Source organism: Pomacea canaliculata, linkage group LG6 (assembly GCF_003073045.1).
Source record: "Pomacea canaliculata isolate SZHN2017 linkage group LG6, ASM307304v1, whole genome shotgun sequence".
Taxonomy (NCBI): domain Eukaryota; kingdom Metazoa; phylum Mollusca; class Gastropoda; order Architaenioglossa; family Ampullariidae; genus Pomacea; species Pomacea canaliculata.
Genome location: NC_037595.1, coordinates 17,410,912 through 17,435,248, shown reverse-complemented (window position 1 = coordinate 17,435,248; position 24,337 = coordinate 17,410,912). Strand labels below are relative to the sequence as shown.

Below are 24,337 nucleotides of genomic sequence, written 5' to 3'. Positions count from 1 at the left end.
TTGCTCCACGCTGTATAGTGACTTAAACATTTCTTAAACATATCCACTGTAGGTATTACCTTGAGGAATTATATATATATAAAATTTTGCTAGAAGAATAATGAAGTTCAAAGGTTTGTCAAGATCCTTAGTTCTACCAATATCAATTAAAACAATATCGTTACAGATGCTATTCGCCTCTGAATAGTTCCTCTTCTCCTGTTTTTATTTAAGCAAAGAATGATGTGTTTTCCTTAAAGTGTTGGAGCAAATTTTTTGGTTGATTCAGATAACGAAGGTGATTCTAGCCTACTAAAGAGTTCACCGATCATTCAGAGTTTATCACAGCCACAAGCGGCGTTTAGTCACACAAGACTCAGCAACAACATATTCTGTTACCTTGACCTCTCAGTACTGCCAGCTATTAATTTACAGACATATAATGATTTCTTATAATAAGTAAATAAGTGCAAGTGTTATCTTATTTATTTTTCTAAACACTATTCGTGTCTTGTTTAATTTTGTGTCATCAAAAGTACGAGATGTTTGAACAGAGCGATAAACAGTCGCCAAGAAGAAACACACTATTAGAGAGAGAAGGGGGGTTACAAACACAGGCGCTGAGAGACACTAAATGTGTAAGTGTGTACAGATTCTCATACATCTCTTTAAACACACTCGCGCCCGCACAGTCATAAACACACACACACGCGCCGGCCGAGCAAGCATGCGCCTAAGCCAGAAACACACATGTGTCGCATGTCGCCGATTATTTTTCTGTTTATGTGTTTGCTTCCCGTCCTTGACTGGCTTGTCGGCGGCTGTGCAGCGGCAGATAAGGGCAATAAAGCAACCTTTCACAGGGTCATGTGTAGCACTATCTTTCTCGCGACCCACAAGGGCATTGACCCGCGGCCCTTGTAGTCACGCGGCAGCTGCTCGCAGGGCCTTGGCATGTCTGAACAACACCCCATCCCCTTCACTCCCCCTCTTCTCAACACATTTATCTTGTACGACCGGAGTGACTCTCTGTAAACAACCTTAGTGCGAACTACTGCGTCCTTCGGTGCCGCGCGTGTCTGCATTTCTCAAAATAACCTACTTTCGTGTTCCCATTTGTTGTTCTAAAAATATCTTCGCTGCGTATGAACACACACCAGAGCACTTCCTTCAGTAGCTGACAGAGCCACGGAATAGAGCACCTGGCAAGAGGCTTATGATTGTCTACATACAAGAACTGTCTGCATTTTTGCGGAACCGACAGACGTCTTTACCAACACTCTTGTACACCAGCCGTTGAGTGCAGCCCAACAAGCCTGAGAGAAGAGAGCAGACGTGTGTAGTGTTGACGAGGCAAGGACAAGACGCCATTGTGAAAAGACTGTCGTGTAGTCGCTGTGTCTTGTTTCCACTCACCACCATCAGCGTCGACACCACGACAACGACGATGGCAAGTAGCAATGTACCTGATGATGTCGCCTTCATCTGCAGCGTGTGTTTGGAGCCGTACAAGGGTCGCAATCCTAAACTGCTGCCTTGTTTTCACACACTTTGCCTCCCTTGTTTGAAGGATCTAGAGAAACATCACATGGTGAGTACACGTATTGTACATTCTACAACTTCTTCATTGTAGACACGCACGCACACATATACACATTCGCACACAGAGACACTGACTGACGCTATCACGGAATACAGTGGGACATGGTCTAGGTATCAAATGCTGGGGAAGTATACTCATGTTATGACACATATCTGTGATATTTCTTTTTTACTGTGAAGAACTATGCATGTGTGCAGTCGGAGAGACACTTTGTATTACTTCTAATTATATTGTATTTTCAAATAAACTTTCACTGCATAGATCAATTACAACGTACATTTAAATTGCATATGCACTGTCGTTAATTAAATGTTGCATTAGTTTCACATGTAAAACATATTTCTATTGTGTCATTCTAGGAACTCTCTCCAGATACAACAGTTAGCGAGGAGGACATAGAAGAAAATAGACCTTTGACTTTTCCCTGTCCAACATGCAGAGCAGTTATCAAAGTGCCAGCTGGTGGTGTCACCCAGTTCCAGGTGAGAAACAGTAGTGTTAAGAAAATATAGCATCCTATTTTATACTAAATGTTGGAAAATTATGTATGCTTAAAACTTTTAGCAGACTTTAAACTACTTATATTGATACACATCGAAAACATTGTACTGTTGTTGTCGTTGTTCTCGTTTGCCTATTTTTTTTCTTTTTATCACATTTGAAGGACAGCTTGAATCTGAAAGTCATCTGCAAAGAATCCACAGCTTTAGTCAGTTCGCCCTTTGCTGAGGCGGAAAATTATCATCTGGTCTGATAGAGACAGGTAATTGTAACTGTCACGTAGCTTGGGTGGTTGGTGCAAAGCCTCGATGGTGGTCATCATGTTTGCCAGGCTGACAGCGTTTTCATCCTGCGTAGCTTCATCTCCTAATTTAGTATTGTCAGCTTGCTCATTGCCTTCAATACCACAGTGTGAAGGTATCCACTGCAGTTCTGTTTGAAGGCAATAGTTATTTCTCAGTGCTGCTGTCAGCTTATGAAGAGTGTTATTGTGAGAACTCGTGACTCTTTGCTTGCTTTGCTGCCTCAACTTTGGTTCTGTAGATGGTGTAGTGAATGCATGTTTCAATGGCTAAAATCTGCCCGTGTCCATCTGAACACTAAATGTATACCAAGCTCCTCCATTTTGAATGGGGCCCGTCGCTTACCCGTTTTTTTCTTTATTGGCGGTACTTCTAGCATGTTTGTTATGTAATTGCAACTAACACAAATCTAATTAGGTAAAACAGGTACCAGTAGAAAATCAATATAGTATCACAAAAATATTAAATATAGTAACACATAGTAAAAACAGAGGCACTAAAAATATAATAAAATTTGTTAGCAAATTTTTTGATAACAGTTCCTAATTTAATCATATACTGACCTACTGTAGAATGTTTATTTACATTTTATGAAACGTAAGCTTTCACTGTGTCAACAGTAAAATCAAAATAATTGATGCCATGGTTTAAAAGAGTTGAATACTACCTATTCCAAGAATACCAACAAATAACTAAGCAGTCATATTTTTAGTATTATCCTATTTTTTAATTTTTATTTATTTGCTCACTCCATACATATCGAAAGACTTTTTGTGTCTCAGTATCGCATTTTATACTTTAGAACTTATTGTACTATTAGCTTGACTCAGTCATTTTCTTTTTCAGACTAATTTTTACTTAAACAAAAACACAGTGACCTGTAACATTTGCGATAGAGGAGAGGACGCCGTGTCCACGTGTACTGAGTGTGGTGACAACTTGTGTGTCACTTGCCAGCGGTACCACAACAAATTTCTCTCCAATCACCAGGTGCAACCTCTAAACTTTAATTCCATGCAAGCTTCTAAAGTTAACATTCAACCTGTAAAGGAGGGTACCATCGCAGAACAACTCGCGGTGCTGGAGGCGGCGCTGGTGACGATGAGGGAGGAGGAGGACACGATGCAGTGGGAGAGGCAGGCGATGGCTGACGTCATCAGCAGCCGGGCCGACACCGTGAGGGCGCTAGTGACGCAGGCGGAGGAAAGGAGCCAGAGGTTGCTGGCGGAAATCGCCGAGAGGCTGGATAAACAGATTCAAGAAAAGATAATCACTGTACGTGACAGGCACTGTAGGATCTGGCAGCTGTCCTCACAGGGAGGAACAAAAGGCGAATTAACTTCTGTCCCGAGTCTCGAGCAAACAGCTTTACTCACTGACGATGATGTTCAGATGTATAAGCAGCAGTGCAGCAGGGGCAGACAACTACAGACACTGCTGCACCAGTTTGACGACAGCGCCATCAACATGCAGGTCATAGAAGCCTACATCGGCACAGCGTCCAGTGGCATACAATATACAGGGGAGGACAGCAGCAGTTTGTTATCAGCGGTTACCTGCAGTGAGACAAGGCCTCTAGAGAAGCAAGTAAGTGATACACCGCTTACGTCACTGCCATCAGACATGACAAAAGTGACACGTGACATTGCAGACATTAAGGACAAACTGGCGGCGCTGGAAACAGTTACAAGCCGCTTAGATAAACAACAGAGAGCAGTTTTACAGTTAGAGGATTTGAAGGAAGAGAACTCTAATCTTCAATCACAAGTTGTGTCTTTGAGAGAAGCGGACTCCAGGATGCAGGAGAACATGGACACTTTAGAACTAAACGTGGAGGAGATTAGAGGAGACTTTTCAACTCTTCAAAAAGACATAACTAATATGGAACACGAATTTCAAGCAATGAAGTCAATTAACCTACTACAGAATGATGTTGACAGTTCTCAGCAGGAATCTTTGTTAATTGAAACAGAAACTAAGAAGCTCCAAGATGCCGCCGAGGAACTGAGTAAAGGTTTCAACACCTTTAAAGGTGAGATATCATTTATTATGCTACGGTTTAACACATGTTACAATAACGACACAAATCATATCCGCTGAAAATAATTAGTGCCTTGTAATGAAAATTACCATTTACTAAGAAAATCCTATTCTGGACTTCATCTTTTTTTTTACATCTTCCTGTTGCATAATTTCCAAGGTGTGTGTGTGTGTGCATGTTTGTACATTTATTTGAATCTGATCCCTTGGCTTAGGTCTGCTAAAAAAAAAAGGTTAAAAGGAAAGTATTTAGACTCAAAAGAATTGCAGAGTTAAAGGAGAAATTCTTTGACAAAAGAACTAATCGCAATAACAGATTAGCGCATTTTAACACTTTATCTTTCGTGTGGCCGTCTTGAACATATTTATTTGCAAATACGCACCTTACTGTACATAACCCTAATATTTCAAGTATTCATTATCTACACAGAGTTAATTAATGTTGCGTTACGCCTTTTATATACTGTAAGAATCCAGAACTTTGATGAATTTTTAAAAATTAAGATATGAGATCACGCTGAGGCGAGAAAGAGGAGTGACGACGACGATGATGATGATAATGATGATGGTAATTGAAGAAATGTTCTCTCTTTTTTTTTTGCAACCTTAACAATCTCTCTTTTTGTCTTTAAAAAAAGCGAGTAACATGGTGGCATTCAACGCCAGACTACATAAAGACAGTTTGGCACAGGAAGTCATCTTGAGTAAAGTTGACTGCAATGTCGGGCAGGCCTACGACGACACAACAGGCATTTTCACCGTCCCTGTCACAGGCATCTACTTCTTTATGGCCAGAGCGATGGCAGTTGACGAACCGAGGGACTTTTACCTGGATATCATAGTGGACGACGAGCGAGCTGCTGAGTCAGGATCCTGTGACGGTGAACCGTTTCGTGGAATGACCTGCACTGTGCACTTAGTTCAGAAACTAATACAAGGACAGAAGGTAAAGTTGTGCGTGGGGTGGGACGTTAACGTTCTACGTAACGTAACGTCGTTTTCTGGCGTACTAGTGCTGCCAGACTTTGATATTGTGTAACAAGAGCTGCTATTTTTGCTCGGATTCAACAAATCATCAACAACAATAATAATACAAAGATAATGTACAATGCTCATTAGTAAATATTCCCTTTCAACAACAAAAACAAGATGAGATGTGTGTAGACATAAGCAGAGAATTACTGAAAGAATCTTACTCACCAATTTTATTTAGTACCACCTTAATAGATTCTATACACAATTTATAGGTATTGCACTTAATATAGTTATGTCACCTTCACTCTACAGCAAAATTCAGACGAGATATTAGTAAAACACAACATTTAAATTTGAAGATATATATAATTACAAAAAAAATCAAAACTTTCAACCACAAATAATTAAAGAAACCGCCACACAAATGAAAAATAAAACACAATACAACACTTTTCATTCCTCCTTTTGTTCACATTTCGACTTTCAACAGTCATAAATGAAACTGTCGGCCATCAAATGACTTAGATGGAGATACGCCGATCGCTCACTTTTCGCACCGTCTCCCTTCCTCATCCATTTCTTCTCCCTTTTTCCAGATAAAATAAGTAGCAGGTGTGTGTGTGTGTCAGGGACGCGGTTTTAGATCACACTTTCACTCACTACCCGCACGCGTCCCCTTGCGTGTTCTTTCACTCACAAATCACATAGATTTGTCGTGGGCAACATAACTTTATATCAACATTAACTAAATATATGCAAAGTCCGTAGGTCTTCCACACAGCGACCTGCAACTCCAAACTGTCGTATGTTTTGAATAAATCGTTAGTCTTAGTTACTCACACCCAAAATGAAATCCTCCTTGAATTGCACATACACAAGTTCCCCAAAACGGACAATCCATACACTCTGTCCGCTACTCGTCCTTTCTGCCAACCGTCTCTGTATCCACACGTACAGTCAGACAGCTCCTCCTCCCTCAAAAATCTCCTCCTTCCGCTTCTCATCACCTCTCCGGTGGTTACGTTGGGATTCCACACTCTCAGTGAGTCCCTTCGTAGTTCCTTGACTCGGTAAGCAACTAATTTACTTATTACCGGTCCCTGTATCCACACGTACAGTCAGACCACTTTCACGCCTGTCCTTTCTATATCTCTCGTCTCCAGTCGTCTGCTTCTTCCAAAAATTTTTCACTCCCCTCACAATCTAAAACTACGTCATAAAATGACGTCGGGATCTGACGCAAAACCACGACGCAGCAAAAACACTCATCTGCTGACAGGTAAGGGCGATAATCTCTGACAAACAAAAGACAGGGGCAACAACCCCCTGTTCCTAACAGTGTGACAGTCCATTACAACTCTTTTTCGAAACTACACAGATTACTGATATAGGGCACATGATGACAAATGTTCGCGGGTAATAAATATAAAGACACTATTAACCGTTCGGTTAGGTAAAATTGTTATACAAGCCAATCATTGAAACAATCTGGCTGAATACTGAATCTGTCGTTTTAGTTTTAAACGAAATGCCTAGAAATTAATAAATCTTAGTTTCTTTTTTTCTAATGAAAACGTTGTTGATATTGTGTTACTGGCATACTTAAAATTGCGTTGTTATCATAGACCAAAATAAAAGTATAATACGAATTTCTTCTGTTCTTTATTTATTTATTCTGTTGTCTGCGCCCACTGGTGGTAGTGGTAGTGTGTATGTGTAGAGTGATTGAAATCTTTTGATATTGTTTAGTTGCTAATTTTAATCATCCGAAATTTATTATGATTGCAGTGCAGTTTAAATTACCAGTTTATATTTCTGTAACACAATAATATATACGTGAACTCTGCAGCAGTTCTACAACATTTAGCGCCGAAGGAGATAATGTAGTCATCACTCAAGCCAAGTAGCAATAATCGAGGTTCCTAGAGAAGGTTTTTAGTGAATCATTGTTGCCGTACTTTTAGCTTTACGACTATGAAGCAGCTGACAACATACTGCACTTCCTACAAAATAGTCAGCACTCTTCAGCAACTTGTTGTAATATTTTAATAGTCTTAGTACTGTCAGCTATTAATTTACTCACATAGAATGATTTCTCACAATAAGTAAAGCTGTTTTAAAAGTCCCAGTGTTTTCTTATTAATTTTTCTAAACACTATTCGTGTCTTGTTTAATTTATGTCATCAAAAGTACGAGATGATTCAACAGAGCGATAAACAGTCGCCAAGAAGAACAGAGAGAGACTGAGAGGATATAAACACACGCTATGAGACACTAAATGTGTAGGTGTGTACAGATTCTCATACATCTCTTCAAACACACTCGCGCTCGCACAGTCATAAACAGACACGCGCGCACGCGCCGACCGTGCAGGAATGCTCCTAAACCAGATACACACATGTGTCGCGTGTCACCGATTATGTTTCTGTCACGCGTGAGCTGCTGGCAGAGCCTCGCAGGTCTGAACAGCCCTATCCCCTTCACTCTCCCTCTTCTCAACACCTTTATATTTTACAACCTGAGTGATTCTCTGTAAACATCCTTATTGCGAAATGCTGCGTCCTCCGGTGAAGCGGATGTTTGCATTTCTCAAAATAATCTCTAGTTTCGTGTTCCCCTTTGTTGTTCTAAAAAAATATTCGCTGCGTATGAACACACACCAGAGCACTTCCTTCAGTAGCTGAAAGAGCCACGGAATAGAGCACCTGGCAAGATGTTTAACATTGTTTTCATACAATAACTGTCTGCATTTTTGCGGAACTGAAAAAAAGTCTTAACCAACACTCTGCTGTACCGGCCACGGGGTGAACCCTCGACAATCGTGAAAGAGGAGAGCAGACGTGTGTGGTGTTGACGTGGCAAGGACAAGACGCCATTGTGAAAAGACTGTCGTGTAGTCTCTGTGTCTTGTTTTCACTCACCACCATCAGCGTCGACACCACGACAGCGACGATGGCAAGTAGCAATGTGTCAGATGATGTCGCCTCCGTTTGTACCGTATGTCTGGAGCCGTACAAGGGTCGCAATCCTAAACTGCTGCCTTGTTTTCACACACTTTGCCTCCCTTGTTTGAAAGATCTGGAGAAACATCACATGGTGAGTACAGATCTTCTACATTCTCCAACTCCTTCATTGCAGTCACGCACAGGCACACGCACACATAAACAATTGCACACAAAGAGACACTCACTGACACTATCACTGACTAGAGTGGGTCAAGGTGTAGGTATCAAATGCTGGGTAAGTATACTTATGTTCTGACACATATATGTGTGATATTTTTATCCGTGAAGGACTAGGAATGTGTGCAATCAGAGAGACACTGTTTTATTTCTAATTATATTGTATTTTCAAAAAAAGTCCACTCCACAGATCCATGACAACGGTAATGTAAAATGCATAAGCATTGCCATACATTAATTGATGTATCAGTTTCACACGGAAGACAACATATCTCTGTTGTGTTGTTGTAGAAAATGTCACCAGATACAACAGTGAATGAGGAAATAGCAGTAAATAGACCTTTGACTTTTCCCTGTCCAACATGCAGAGCAGTTATCAAAGTGCCAGCTGGTGGTGTCACCAAATTCCAGGTGAGGAACAGTATTGTTAAGAAAACATTTCATCTCGTTTTATACTAAATGACTAAAAATTATGTGTGAGTAAAACTATTAGAAGGTGTCAAAAAACTTACATGTATATCAATACACATAGAAAACATTGAACTGTCGTTCTCGTTCGCGTATTTGTTATCACACTTGGAGGACAACTTTCATCTGGCAGTCATCTGCAAAGTTTTAGTAAGATGTGCCCTTTACTGAGGCAGAAATTATTATTTGGTCTGATAGAGACAAGTAATGGTAACTGTCCGGTAGCTTTGGGGGTCTGTGCAAAGCCTCGCTGAGGGTCTTCATCTCTGCCAGGCTGTCCGCGTTTTCATCCTGCATCAGCTTCTAATTTTGTATTCTATCAGCCTGCTCATTGCCTTCTATATCACAGTGTGAGGGCATCCATTGCAGGTCTGTTTGAAGGCAGTTTGTACTTCTTACTACTGCTGTCAGCTTATGGAGCTGGTTATAGTGAGAACCTTTTAGGAGAGACATGGCATCTGTAAGGAACACCACTTGTGAGTCTGCTTCCGTTACAAATAGAAAGAATTTGTGTGTCTCGATCAGTATCACATTTTATACTTTAGAACTTATTGCACTTTTAGGATGACTCAGACATCTTCTTTTTCAGACTAATTTTTACTTAAACAACAACGCAGTGACCTGTGACGTTTGCGATAGAGGAGAGGACGCCGTGTCCACGTGTACTGAGTGTGGTGACAACATGTGTGTCACTTGCCAGCGGTACCACAACAAATATCTCTCCAATCACCAGGTGCAACCTCTAACCTTTAATTGCCAGCAAGCCTCTAAAGCTAGCATTGAACCTGTAAAAGAGGGTACCATTGTAGAACAACTGAAGGTGCTGGAGGAGGCACTGGTGACGATGAGGGAAGAGGAGGACACGCTGCAGCGGGAGAGACAGGCGGTGGCTGGCGTCATCACCAGGCGGGCCGACGCCGTGAGGGCGCTAGTGACGCAGGCGGAGGAAAGGAGTCAGAGGGCGCTGGCGGAAGCAGCCGAGAGTCTGGGTAAACAGATTCAAGAAAAGATAATTACTATACAAGACAGGTACTGTAGGATCTGGCAGCTGTCCTCTCAGAGAGGAACAAAAGGTCAATTAACTTCTGTCCCTAGCCACGAGCAAACAGCTTTACTCACTGACGATGATGTTCAGATGTACAAGCAGCAGTGCAGCAGGGGCAGACAACTACAGACACTGCTGCACCAGTTTGACGACAGCGCCATCAACATGCAGGTCATAGAAGCCTACATCGGCACAGTGTCCAGTGGCACACAATGTACAGGGGAGGACAGCAGCAGTTTGTTATCAGCGGTTACCTGCAGTGAGACAAGGCCTCTAGAGAGGCAAGTAAGTGATACACTGCTTACGTCACTGCCGTCAGACATGACAAAACTGACACGTGACATTGCGGCGTTGGGGATAATTAGAAGCAGCTCTGAAAAGCAACAGACATCAGTTTTAGAGTTGGAGGCTTTGAAGGAAGAGAGCTCTAATCTTCAATCACAAGTGGTGTCTTTGAGAGAAGCGGACTCCAGGATGCAGGATAACATGGACACTTTTCAACAAAATGTTGAGGAAATTAGAGGAGAAATTTCGACTTTCCAAAAGGACATAACTAATATGAAACACGAATTTCAAACAATGAAGTCAATTAACCTTAAACTACAGAATGATGTTGACAGTTCTCAGCAGGAATCTTTGTTAATTAAAACAGAAACTAAGAGGCTCCAAGATGCCGCTGAGGAACTGAGTAAAGGTTTCAAAACCTTTAAAGGTGAGATATTAATTATCACGCTGCGGTTTAACATATGCTTAAATAAAGACAGAAATCTGAGGTGCTTAAAATAAGTGTCTTTTAATGAAAATTATCATTTACTAAGAAAATACTTTTCTGTACTTCTACCTTTATTTCTTACCATCTTCCTTTTGCATAATTTCCAACGAGTGTGTGTGTGTGTGCATGTTTGTAAAATTTTCGGATTTAATCCCTTGACTTAGGTCCTCAGAAAAAAAAGTTAAAAGGAAATTATTTTGACTCAAACGATATGTACAGTTAGAGGAGAAATTCTTTGACAAAAGAACTAATCGTAATAAGCGATTAGCTACACTTTACCTTTCGTGTGGCCGTCTTAAAATATATTTATTTGCGAAGACTCATCTATCTGTACATAGCGATAATATTTGAAGACTCATAATCTACACAGAGTACATTAATGTTGCGATCCGCCTTTTATATACTGTAAGAAGCCAGAACTTCGATAGTAATTGAAGAAATGTTCTCTCTTGTTTTTGCTACCCTAACAATGTCTTTTTTTCTAAAAAAGAGAGTAATTTGGTGGCATTCAACGCCAGACTACATAAAGACAGTTTGGCACAAGATGCCATCTTGAGGGAAGTTGACTGCAATGTCGGGCAGGCCTACGACAACAAAACAGGCATTTTCACCGTCCCTGTCACAGGCATCTACTTCTTTATGGCCAGAGCGATGGCAGCTGAGGAACCGAGGGACTTTTACCTGGATATCATAGTGGACGACGAGAGTGCTGCTGAGTCAGGATCCTATTACGGTGAGCCGTATCCTGGAATGAACTGCATAGTGCACTTAGTTCAGAAACTCATAAAAGGACAGAAGGTACAGTTGGACGTGGGGTGTGACGTTAACGTGCTATGTAAAGTAACGTCGTTTTGTGGTGTACTAGTGCAGCCACACTTTGATCTAGTGTAGCAATGGCTGCTATTTGTGCTTTTTTTCAGTAATAATAGTAAAAAGATAATACATTTAATGCTTTTGTTTATTCATCAGATTATCAATTATAAGTGTCGTTGGCATTTGCATAAAACAAACATGTAATACTTACCTATTTTTGTCCTCTTTTGCATCTATTTATCGTTAGCCGTAATGCGAAAAATGCATGCCATCATTAACGGTTCATTGTAACTATAACATAAAACAAGATAGAAGCAGTTTGGAGACCATAAGAATCTATTAATGGTGCTGATCATTTATGAAAACCAATAGTGTTTAACAATATATCAACATTTACAAATGGGGTGAGACCGTCTCAGTTGTGGTTAATTAAGTGTTGTAAAATTAAACTTGCAGATGAAATTGTTTGAAAGAAGAACTATAAAATTTAGGGATTCATTAGTGTCGTGAGATGGGGAGGTAGAAATTCTCCTTAGCAAGTTTAGAATACTTGGACGCGTTGACAGTAATTAAGCAATCATCAATAGTAAATATTCCCTGTTAACAACACAAACAAGATGAGATTTGTACACTTAAGCAGATAATTACTTGTTGAAAGAATCTTATGTGTAATGGACTGGAATGTGTGTCCTGCGCGCAATGGTTCACTTTTCTCGCATGCACTCGTCCAGCATGAGCCCACACGCTTAATTGCAACACATTTCTTAAAATATAGAAACTACAGTATGAATCAAAAGAAGCTAATTAAACAAAAAGTGCATACATATATATATATACATAAAGGAATAGTTACACGTAGATTTCCAAACTAATCTTCAAACTTAGCTTTCTGGCTCTTTTTCTCCTCACTGGTCAAAGTTCTCCTTACAAGCCAAAGTTCACAATTTCACTAATAAACCACTGGTCATGTGACCATTCGTTACAGTTCAACAAATGATTCCTTACATCCAGACACAATCATATTTCAAGTCCCTCGGACCTTTTTAACGTCTCACACCAGACGGACCTCCGTCGGCCGTTTTCTAACACGCCATCCGGAAAAGTGACGTCTCTGCCCCTGCCCCCGACTTCCTTCGTTTCTTTCTTCCGGTGGCCTTGGAGGTGTAGAAAGGGTCTAAAAGCACGTGCTAGGGGCGTTGGTCGCCTCAGGCAGTACCCGGCCTCCAGCTTGACAATGAGGGGTCGGGCTGTTGCCCAGTTGTCTCCCCCAGGCCGTGGTTGACTCGCGGCCACTTACGTCAGGTGTTGTCGCTAGCGCCGACAGGCCACCGGTGTTGAAGAAGGGAGCCAGACATTTGGCGCGCCAGTCGGGCCGATATGCCGCCAGCTTGACCAGTTCACTACTTTAACCACTCTAATCAACCCTACCCCAACTGAATAACACACTAAATATACTAAATACACTAAATACCACAAAAGTAGAAAACATATTTTCTACATTATGCACCAATTTTATGAAGTACCATCTTAACTAGATTCTATACACAATTTGTAGGTATTGCCTTAATTAAACGCAAAGACAAAAGTCACTAGTTCATGTCACCTGCACTCTACAGTAAAGTTCAAATGAGATAATAATAAAACACAGCAGATCAATTTGAAGATATATATATATAATTAGAAAAAAATCAAAACTTTCATCCACAAATAATATAAAAAAGCACCCAACAAATGAAAAATTAAGCTTAACAAAACACTCTTTTCATGCCTCCTTTTGTTCACATTTCGACTTTCAACAGTCTTGAATGAAACTGTCGGCCATCTCATGACTTACATACTGATACTCCGATCTCTCATCTTTCGCACCTTCTCTCCGCCTAATCCATTTCTTCTCCCTTTTCCAGCTAGAATAAGTAGCAGGTTTGTGACACTCCTTTACAACTCTTTTTTTAAAGCCACACAGATTACTGACATAGGACACATGATGATAAAAGTTCACGGGTAATAAATATAAAGACACTATTAATTGTTCGGTAAGTTAAAATTGTTATACAAACCAATCATCAAAGCAGTGTGGTTGAATACTGATCTGTCGTTACAGTTTTAAACGAAATGCATAGAAATTAATAAATCTTAGTTCCTTTTTTTCTCATGAAAACGTTGTTGATATTGTGCTACTGGCATACTTAAAATTGTTGTGCTATCATAGACAAAATAAAAGTATAATACGAATTTCTTCTGTTCTTTATTTATATATTCTGTTGTCTGCGCCCACTGGTGGTGGTAGTGTGTGTGTGTAGAGTTGTTCTTGCAATCTTTTGATATTGTTTAGTTGCTAATTTTAATCATCATAACTTTATTATGATTGCAGTGCAGTTTAAATTACCTATTTATATTTCTGTAACACAATACGTGAACTATGCAGCAGTTCTACAACATTGAGAGCCGAGGGAGATAATGTAGTCATCACTCAAGCCAAGTAGCAATAATCGAGGTTCTTAGAGAAGTTTTTAGTGAATCATTGTTGCCGTACTTTTAGCTCTCCGACTTTGAAGCAGCTGACACTATACTGCACTTCCTACCAAATAATAAACCCTCTTCAGCTAATTGCTGTAATATTTGAATAGGCTCAGTACTGCCAGCTATTAATTTACCATCATAGAATTATTTCTTATAATAAGAAAAGCTGTTTTAAAAGTGCAAGTGTTATCTTATTTATTTTTCTAAACACTATTCGTGTGTTGTTTAATTTTGTGTCATCTAAAGTACGAGATGTTTGAACAGAGCGATAAACAGTCACCAAGCAGAACACACTATTAGAGAGAAAGACTAGGGGGATACAAACACAGGCGCTGAGAGACACTATATGTGTAGGTGTGTACAGATTCTCATACTATGATACATCTCTTCAAACATACTCGCGCTTGCACAGTCATAAACACACGCGCGCGCGTGCGCCGCTGTGCAGGCATGCACCTAAACCAGATACACACATGTGTCGGGTGTCTTCGATTATTTTGCTGTTTGTGTGTTTGCTGCCGTCCTTGGCTGGCTTGTCGGTGGCTGTGCGCGGGCAGATGAGGGTAATCAAGCGAGCTGTCACACTGTTCTTGTGTACAACTATCTTTCTAGCGACCCACAAGAGCTCTGACCCGCGGCGTTTGTCGTCTCGCGACAGCTGCTCGCAGGCCCTTCCCACGTCTGAGCATCCACTCCTCTTCACTCCCCTTCTTCTGAACACATTTTTATTGTACGGCCAGATTGATTCTCTATAAACAAATGATTGCGAAATGCTGCGTCCTCCGCTGACGGGTGTGTCTGCATTTCTCGGAAATAATCTCTACTTTCGTTTTCCTCTTTGTTGTTCTAAAAATATATTCGCTGCGTATGAACACACACCAAAGCACTTCTTTCAGTAGCTGACAGAGCCACGGAATAAAGCACCTGGCAAGAGGTTTCAGATTATCTTCATACAAAAACTCTGTATTTTTGTGGAACTAAAAAAATTCTTAACCAACACTCTGTACGCGCCAACAGGGTGAACCCTCGACAACCGTGAGAGAAGAGAGCAGACGTGTGTGGTGTTGACGAGGCAAGGACTAGACGCCATTGTGAAAAGGGTGTGGTGTAGTCGATTTCTCCTTTTACCACTCTCCACCATCAGAGTCAACACCACGACAACGACGATGGCAAGTAGCAATGTTCCTGATGATGTCGCCTCCATCTGCAGCGTGTGTCTGGAGCCGTACAAGGGTCGGAATCCTAAACTGCTGCCTTGTTTTCACACACTTTGCCTCCCTTGTTTGAAAGATCTGGAGAAACATCACACGGTGAGTACACGTATTCTACATTCTCCTTCATTGCAGACACGCACAGGCACACTCAAGCACACATAAACATTTACACACAAAGAGACGCTGACTAGAGTGGGACAAGGTGTAGGTATCAAATGCGGGGTAGGTATACAGTGGAACCTCGGTTAACGAACTTAATCCGTTCTGGAAAATTGTTCGTTATCCGAAACAATTTTTTTCCATATGAAATAAAGGAAATAGATTTAATTGGTTCCCAGCCCCTGTTGACTCGCTAATATTTGAAAGTTACAGGCTATATATATATAGGTCTTTGTTTTAAAGATAACAGTTATAATGTAATATAAATGGAGTTAAATAAACATAAAAACATTAACAAAAGCCTTTCAATATCAGAAAACTCGCCGTTTTGACGGCGTGGTTGGAAGCAGGTGTGGGGAGGAAGAGGTGGAATTACCAGTGTTGTCCATAGGAATGGGAATCCCATGGGAAACGTCCCATGGGATGGGATGGGATGGGACAGCACACATTTGTATTTCCCATGGTAGTCGATACTTGATATTGCAAAATAAATTTACTTTTATTTCATTCATCAAGGATTTAAATCTTTCCTCTGAATCATCTATTGTATGTGAAGTAGCAGGAATTATAGAACAAAGCCGAAAAGTGGTATTCAGTGTTGTCCATAGGATTTTAATACATGGGAATCCCATGGAAACATCCCGTGGGATGGGACGGGATGGGACAGGCATAAATTGCCATGGGATGGGATGGGACGGGATAGAAAAATATGTCCCATGGACAACCCTGAGAATTACTGCTTTGATTCCCCCTCCATGAGCACACTTGACATTATAAAATCGGGGGTAACTTCCTTTTTATGTAGTTTTGAGGTTAAAGGAAAAAACTTGTCCAGTGTCTGTTCCTTCTGCCTTTTTTGTAAAACTCTTCCGTAATACGACATCACATATCCGACAGACGCATGCCACCTTCATACTTTGAAATCATTTTCTTTTTCAATTCAATTGTTGGCCGCTTCCTTGTCATTACCTCCCTGCTATTAATTGCTCTTAAACTTCTTTGGAGCCATGATTGAGGATTATCTTATTAAAATAAAGCACACCAATCACTAAATAAGAAGGATGCTCACAGATAAGGAACGACTGATCGTAACTGTGTCTCGAGCGCGAATGACGACATGCTGGTCGGTCACGTGTGGTTCACGTGGCTGTTCGTTATCCGAAATTTTGTTCGCTATCCGAGACAAAATTTTAACGAAATTTTCGTTCGTTATCCGAAATATTCGCTATCCGAGGCGTTCGCTAACCGAGGTTCCACTGTACCTATGACACTATCTATTCCTCTTCGTGCATCAGGTTGCACATAAGGCCTCAACCAGAGTCCGCCACCGATGTCGATCGGCTGAAACCCGCTCTAGGTGACCCCATGTCCAGCCCTTTCCCTTCATCTCCCTTTCCACAATTCTTCTCCAAGTTTCCTTTGGGCGGCCTCGTTTTCTTCGGCCGTCTGGAGTCCATCGTAGGGCGACTCTGGAAAGGTCTGCTGTCTGCTGGCGGAGCACATGTCCAATCCATCGCCAACGCCTTCGTTGAACCTGCGTGGTGATGACACACATCTGTAATATTTTTACTGTGAACGATTCGGCATGTGTGCAATCAGAGAGACGCTACTTATTATTTCTAATCATATTGTATTTTCAGATAAAAGTTCACTTAAAGTTCATTTAAACTGCATATACACTGCCATAAATTTAATGTTGTATTAGTTTCACATGTAAGACAACATATCTCTATTGTGTCGTTCTAGGAATTGTCACCAGATACAACAGTTACTGAGGAGGACATGACAGAAACTAAACCTTTGACTTTTCCCTGTCCGACATGCAGAGCAGGTATCCAAGTGCCGGCTGGTGGTGTCACCCAGTTCCAGGTGAGTAACAGTAGTGTTTAGAAAATATAGAATCCTATTTTATACTAAATGTCATAAATACTAGTTGACACCCTTAAAATTATGAGTTTCTTAAACTATTAGCAGATTTTAAATTACTGGTCTGATAGAGACAGGTATTGGTGCCTGTCCGGTAGCCTGGGTGGTCGGTGCAAACCTCGATGATTTTCTTCATCTCTGCCAGGGTGACAGGTTTTCATCCTGCGTGGCTATAGCTCCTACTTTTGTATTCTGTCACCTTGCTCAATCCTTCAGTACCACAGTGCGAGGCATCCACTGCAGTTCTGTTTGAAGCCAACATATATTTCTAAGTTCTGCTGTCAGCTTATGAAGCTTGTTATTGTTCTAACTTTTATGGACAAATATGGCATCTGTTAGGAACACTACTTTTGACTCTTTGCTTGCTTTGCTGCTTCAACTTTGGTGCAGTGAAAGCGTTTCAATGGCTAAAATCTGCCCGTGTCCTTACTGGATGTATACCAAGCTCCATTCTGAATTGAGCCCGTCCATGACCCATTTTCTTTCCTTTGTAGGCTATTTTTGTTATGTAATTGCAACTAACACAAATCTAGTTAGGTAACACCGGTACTAGTAGAAATATAGTAACACATAGTAAAAAACAAAGGCACATAAAATATAATAAATGGTATTAGCAAAGGTTTTATTAAGACAACCTAATTTAATCATACACTGACCTACTGTAGAGTTTTCGCTTACATTTTATGAAATGTAAGCTTTCACTATGTCAACAGTAAATTCAAAGTACATGTAATTGATGCCGAGATTTAAAGTGTTGAAATCTACCTATTCAAAGAATGCCAACAAATAACTAAGCAATCATATTTTTAGTTTCAATGAAACTTTCATCCTTCTTTTAATTTTTATTTATTTGCTTACTCCATACATATAGACAGAATATTTGTGTCTTAGAATTGCATCTTATACTTTAGAAGTTATTGTACTATTAGCTTGACTCAGTCATTTTCTTTTTCAGACTAATTTTTACATAAACAAAAACTCAGTGACCTGTGACGTTTGCGATAAAGGAGAGGACGCCGTGTGCACGTGTACTGAGTGTGGTGACAACATGTGTGTCACTTGCCAGCGGTACCATAACAAATATCTCACCAATCACCAGGTGCAACCTCTAAACTTTAATTGCCAGCAAGCTTCTAAAACTAACATTGAACCTGTAAAGGAGGGTACCATCGCAGAGCAACTCGCGGTCCTGGAGGAGGTGCTAGTGATGATGAGGGAGGAGGAGGACACGATGCAGCGGGAGAGGCAGGCGGTGGCTGACGTCATCAGCAGGCGGGCCGACGCCGTGATGGCGCTAGTGACGCAGGCGAAGGAAAAAAGCCAGAGGGCGCTGGCGGAAATCGCTGAGAGGCTGGGTAGACAGATTCAAGAAAAGATAATCACTGTACGTGACAGGTACTGTAGGATCTGGCAACTGTCCTCACAGGGAACAACAATAGGTCAATCAACTTCTGTCCAAAAACTCCAGCAAACAGCTTTACTCACTGACGATGATGTTCAGATGTATAAGCAGCAGTGCAGCAGGGGCAGACAACTACAGACACTGCTGCACCTGTTTGACGACAGCGCCATCGACATGCAGGTCATAGAAGCCTACATCGGCACAGTGTCCAGTGGCACACAATGTACAGGAGGACAGCAGCCAGTTTGTTATCAGCGGTTTACCTGCATGAGACAAGGCCTCTAGAGAGGCAAGTAAGTGATACACCGCTTACGTCACTGCCGTCAGACATGACAAAACTGACACGTGACATTGCAGACATGAAGGACAAACTGCCGGCGTTGGAAACAACTACAAGCAGCTTAGAGAAACAACAGACAGCAGTTTTACAGTTGGAGGCTTTGAAGGAAGAGAACTCTAATCTTCAATCACAAGTTGTGTCTTTGAGAGAAGCGGACTCCAGGATGCAGGAGAACATGGACACTTTACAGCAAAATGTGGAGAAAATTATAGGACAATTTTCAGTTCTTCAAAAGGACATAACATATATTGAACACGAATTGCAAGCAATTAAGGTCATTAACATTAAACTACAGAATGATGTTGACAGTTCGCAGCAGGAATCTTTGTTAATTAAAACAGAAACTAAGAAGCTCCAAGATGCCGCTGAGGAACTGAGTGAAAGTTTCAAAACCTTTAAAGGTGAGATAACATTTATTACACTGTGGTTTATCACATGTTAGGATAACGACACAAATCTTATGCGCTGAAAATAAGTGTCTTGTAATAAAGCATACTCTTTACTAAGAAACTCCTTCTTTGAACTTCTACTTTTATTTCTTTCCATCTTCCCGTTGCATAATTTCCAAGATGTGTGTGTGCGCGCATGATTGTACATTTATTTGGCTTAATCCTTTGAGTTAGGTCTGATAAAAGTCTCAAAGGAAAGTATTTCGACTGAAAAGAATTGCAGAGTTAAAAGAGAAATTCTTTGACAAAGTACTTAATCCTAATAACCGATCATCGCATTTCAACCATTTACTGTATAAAACCTTTCGTGTGGTCATGTTGAATTCATTTATTTGCAAAGATGCATCTTACTAAACATAGTGGCTATATTTCAAGTACTCATTAATGTTGCGTCACGCACTTTATATACTGTAAGAAGCCAGTTCTTTAATAAATTTTTTTAACAATTAAGAAATTTGATTCAGCAGATGGCGAGAAGAAGGAGGAAAGACGATGACGATGATGATAATGATGATGGTGATTGAAAAAATGTTTTTTGCTACCTTATTGATGTCTCTTTTTTTCATCAAAAGCGAGTAGTTTGGTGGCATTCAACGCCAGACTACATGAAAGCAGTCCGGCAGGGGATGTCATCTTGAGTAAAGTTGACTGCAATGTCGGGCAGGCCTACGACGACAAAACAGGCATTTTCACCGTCCCTGTCACAGGCATCTACTTCTTTATGGCCAGAGCGATGGCAGCTGAGGAACCCAGGCGCTTTTACGTGCATATCATGGTGGACGGCTTGTCAGTTGCTGTGTCAGGATCCTTTCGCGGAAAACCGTATCATGGAATGAACTGTACTGTGCACTTAGTTCAGAGACTGATAAAAGGACAGAAGGTAATGTCGTACGTGGAGTGTAACGTTAACTTGATCAGTAACACAACGTCGTTTTCTGGTGTACTCGTGCAGCCAGACTTTGATATCGGTTAATAATGGCTGCTAGTTTTGCTCAGTTTCAACAAAACAACAACAACAATAATAAAATAATACAAAGATAATACATTGAATGCTTTTCTTTATTCATCAGATTATCAATTATTGGTGTCGTTGGCATTGCATAAAACAAACATTTAAGATTTACCTCTTTTGCAATCAGGAGAAAAACAAAACAATAATGCCATCATGAACTGTTCTGTGTACCTATAACATGAAACAAGATAAATGCAGTTTGAATACCACTAACAGAATCTATTAATGGTGCTGATCATTTATGAAAACCATTTAGTGTTTAGCAATAAAACAACACTTTAGAATGATTGCGGGAACGTCTGAGCTGTAGTCAAGTGTTGTGAAATTAAACTTCTGGATAAAATTGTTTTCAAGAAGAACTTTAAATTTTCAGGCTTCATTAGTATCTTTTGATGGGGAAGTAGAAATTCCCCTGAGCTTAGCTGAGAATTGTTTGACGCGTTGACTGTAAATAACCAATGCTCAATAGTAAATATTCCCTGTTAACAACACAAACAAGATGAGATGTGTACGCTTAAGCAGATAAATCCTAGTTGAAAGAATCTAGTGCACCAACTTTATTTATCATAAATAGATTGCATACACAATTTGCAGGTATTGTCCTAATAAATTGAGAAGACAACAGTCACTAGTCCACGTCTCTCTACAGTCAAGTTCAGACGAGATAATAATAAAACACAATACTTCAATTTGAAGATATATATATATAAAGTAAGAAAAAATCTAAACTTTCAACCACAAATAATTAAAAAAGCACCACAAAAATAAAAAATAAAGCTTAACAAAACACTCTTTTCATTCCTCCTTTTGTTCACGTTTCGACTTTCAACAGTCTTGAATGAAACTGTCGGTCATCTCATGACTTACTTACTGATACTCCGATCGCTCACCTTTTGCACCTTCTCCCCTCCTACTCCATTTCTTTTCCCTTTTTCAGCTAAATAAAATAGCAGGTTTTCGAAAGTCCTTTATAACTCTGTTTTTGAAACCACACAGATAACTGATATAGAACACACAATGACAAAAGTTCACGGGAAATAAATATAAAGATACTATTAACCGTTCGCTAAGTTGACATTGTTGTACTAACCAAACATTAAAACAGTCTGGCTCCATGTTTTATTTGTCGTTTTAGTTTTTAGCGAAATTTCTAAAATGAATAAATTTTACATTTTAAAATGTAAAAGTTGATATTGTGTAGCTGGCATACTTAAAAATGAGATGTTATCATAGACGAAATAAAAGTATAATACGAATTTCTTCTTGTCTTTATTTATTCTGTTGTTTGCGCCCTCTGGTGGTGGTAGTGAGTGTGTGTAGAGGTGTTCTTGCAATCCCGTGATATAGTTTAATTGCTAAATTTTATCATCAGAAATTTATCATGATTGCAGTGCAGTTTAAATCACCAATTTATATTTCTGTAACACAATATATGCAAATTGTGATGGTGATCATGGCAGACTGACCGTGGCTGTCAAAGGCATAAATAAAAGGTATGAGGACGGTAAAGACGCACATATCACAGAGAGTTGGAAGTCATATCAATTCCGACAGACAGAAAACAACTCTATAACGCACGCACAAGAAAGAAAACGAGTTGTTTACACGTTGCTAAGCTTCGGCGACAACACGCTGATCATCCTCTCTCTCTCTTTCTCTAACACTCACACACACACACACGTGCATTTAGTTTATCATTGTTCCTTTGACAGACAGTTTGATCAGTCAGCCTCTTGGTAATCAATACCATAATAACTTTAAAGGGATATTGGCTGGTGGCACATTTCATGTCCAGACAGACAAGCACAGAAACGAGGCCAAGCAGAAGTTTGATGATGTAAGGAGATGGCGGTGTTTACAGACAATACAGAAGCCCGACATTCGCTAACAAGTATACAGAAACATGGAGGGGATACTGAACATTGGTGATGTTGAGCGAAACTCATTAGCTCTAGCTTAGGAAAAGGTGGGAAGCTGAGTAAAACTAGAGTGTTTCTCTCATCGTGATGCTGGTTAGTCGTGACAAACACTTGCCTCTGATCTCTCTGTCCTCACGCCAGACTTATTTGTCGCATCGGATGACAAACAAAGGTGCATTGGCGGTATCCCATCGCTGTCCTTCCTTTGCTGTTTCAGGTCACATACGACTATCTGCTTTACATAAGTTCCTTCTAAGTTCTTGCACACAAGCTTTTTTTAATGACTGATGCGATCTTTAGCTGTGGACGTGACAATATTTTCAGTTTAGAATTTAATTGTAGAAAATGTCCTTGTCGTGCATAAGGCTTCCGTATAACACAGTGAGTTTTATTGTTTACCTGCGTGAGTGTTTGATTTCAGGGTGAATTACAGTAAGTTGAAATGTACGTTCACATGTTCACTGTGCATGTCTTTATGTCTGTTTGACTAAATGCGATGTTTTTCTCCATTAGATGGCATAATTTTCAACGATTCCTTTTATCTTGTAAGGCGCATTGAGACCGCCTTTTTCATCATACGTCGTACGTGTATTCAGCATAAATAAAGATCGTTTGAAGAACAGAACTCAGTTTTATATCAGCGCCTTACACTTCGCAACGATGTAGTGACTGAAGCACAGGACAGCATCATTGTAGTTGACATCCGATTCTTCGACTAACTTTTGCTACAATGCGGTGTGCTCTTCTTGAACAAAGTAAAGTTAATAGCATGGAAATATTGACAGATGTATGACGGAACCATTTACACGACTTTTCTTCATCATGCCTCTGTCCCGCTGTTCGGATGTTTAAACACAGTCACAGGCATGTAAGCCATTTTTGTGGACATTGGAAACGTCACGTGGGTACATCATTCACAACATTGCCCGCCACCAACACCAATCATAGTGACAGTTCCGTATAATCAGATGTTGAAAGTCTGTATTCCTCGAGCAAAAGAAGCAGTTTGTCAGAACCACGAGAAACGCAGACTGTCAGCGTGCAAATAATCCCAACTGTTGCTCATTCTCTCTCTCTCTGATCATGGACGTGTATTGATGGATCGCTGTCTGTATGCCGAGACTCACTCTTAGCATCTTGCGAAGTGATCCGCTGTTAGTCTCGGTGAGCCGTTACAAAGAATGTGAAAAAAACTGGAAGCTATGTCGTTTAATGCCTCGTTTTAGTAGTTAACTGTAAAGAAATCGTCTGCCAGCAGTCCAGGACTCTGATTGGTGTTGACTGCTGGCAATGTTGTGAATGGTGTACTAGTGTTACGTAGTACACTGTTAACGTGACGTAGTACACTGTCATCAGCGCTCGTTGATCGCAAGTGTGAATCGTAGCGGATAATTAACGGATTAGTTTTGGATGCTGACATTTACAGATTAAGTTTCTATGGCCTATATCTACTGAAGGAAGTGTCCGTGAAAGCGAGAAAACGTGTGTGTGTGTGTTAGGGATTATTTTATGCTGGTCAGTTTGATAGAGTGATACGTGTGCTAGAACTAGATCACCTCTGTTAGTTCAAGAATGTAATGGCTCCATTGCGGCGCATTTTTGTTTGGAATGACATGTTTTGTTCAGAGATTTTAGGGAGAGGCATGTGATTAGTATATAGTATATATTAGGGCTATAGTGTTGGTGTCCCACTTCTGCTCTCTCAACATGACAGCC

At 40.4% G+C, this 24,337-nt stretch overlaps 3 protein-coding genes across 3 annotated transcripts; all 3 read left to right on the top strand.

The window, feature by feature from the left end:
* Positions 1-878: 878 nt before the first annotated feature.
* LOC112565773 lies at positions 879-7,049 on the top strand. The gene is made up of 4 exons (XM_025241529.1): positions 879-1,570; positions 1,942-2,064; positions 3,232-4,417; positions 5,064-7,049. The coding sequence occupies exons 1-4, from the start codon at positions 1,427-1,429 to the stop codon at positions 5,462-5,464; spliced, it is 1,854 nt and encodes a 617-aa protein (XP_025097314.1). The 5' UTR covers positions 879-1,426; the 3' UTR covers positions 5,465-7,049.
* Positions 7,050-8,023: 974 nt separating this feature from the next.
* LOC112565775 lies at positions 8,024-21,958 on the top strand. Its single transcript, XM_025241530.1, has 5 exons — positions 8,024-8,496; positions 8,874-8,993; positions 9,640-10,437; positions 19,252-19,642; positions 20,263-21,958. The coding sequence occupies exons 1-5, from the start codon at positions 8,353-8,355 to the stop codon at positions 20,661-20,663; spliced, it is 1,854 nt and encodes a 617-aa protein (XP_025097315.1). The 5' UTR covers positions 8,024-8,352; the 3' UTR covers positions 20,664-21,958.
* Positions 10,444-13,912, top strand: LOC112565777. The gene is made up of 2 exons (XM_025241532.1): positions 10,444-10,807; positions 11,358-13,912. Exons 1-2 carry the CDS (start codon positions 10,570-10,572, stop codon positions 11,756-11,758), a joined length of 639 nt encoding a protein of 212 aa, XP_025097317.1. The 5' UTR covers positions 10,444-10,569; the 3' UTR covers positions 11,759-13,912.
* Positions 21,959-24,337: the final 2,379 nt, after the last annotated feature.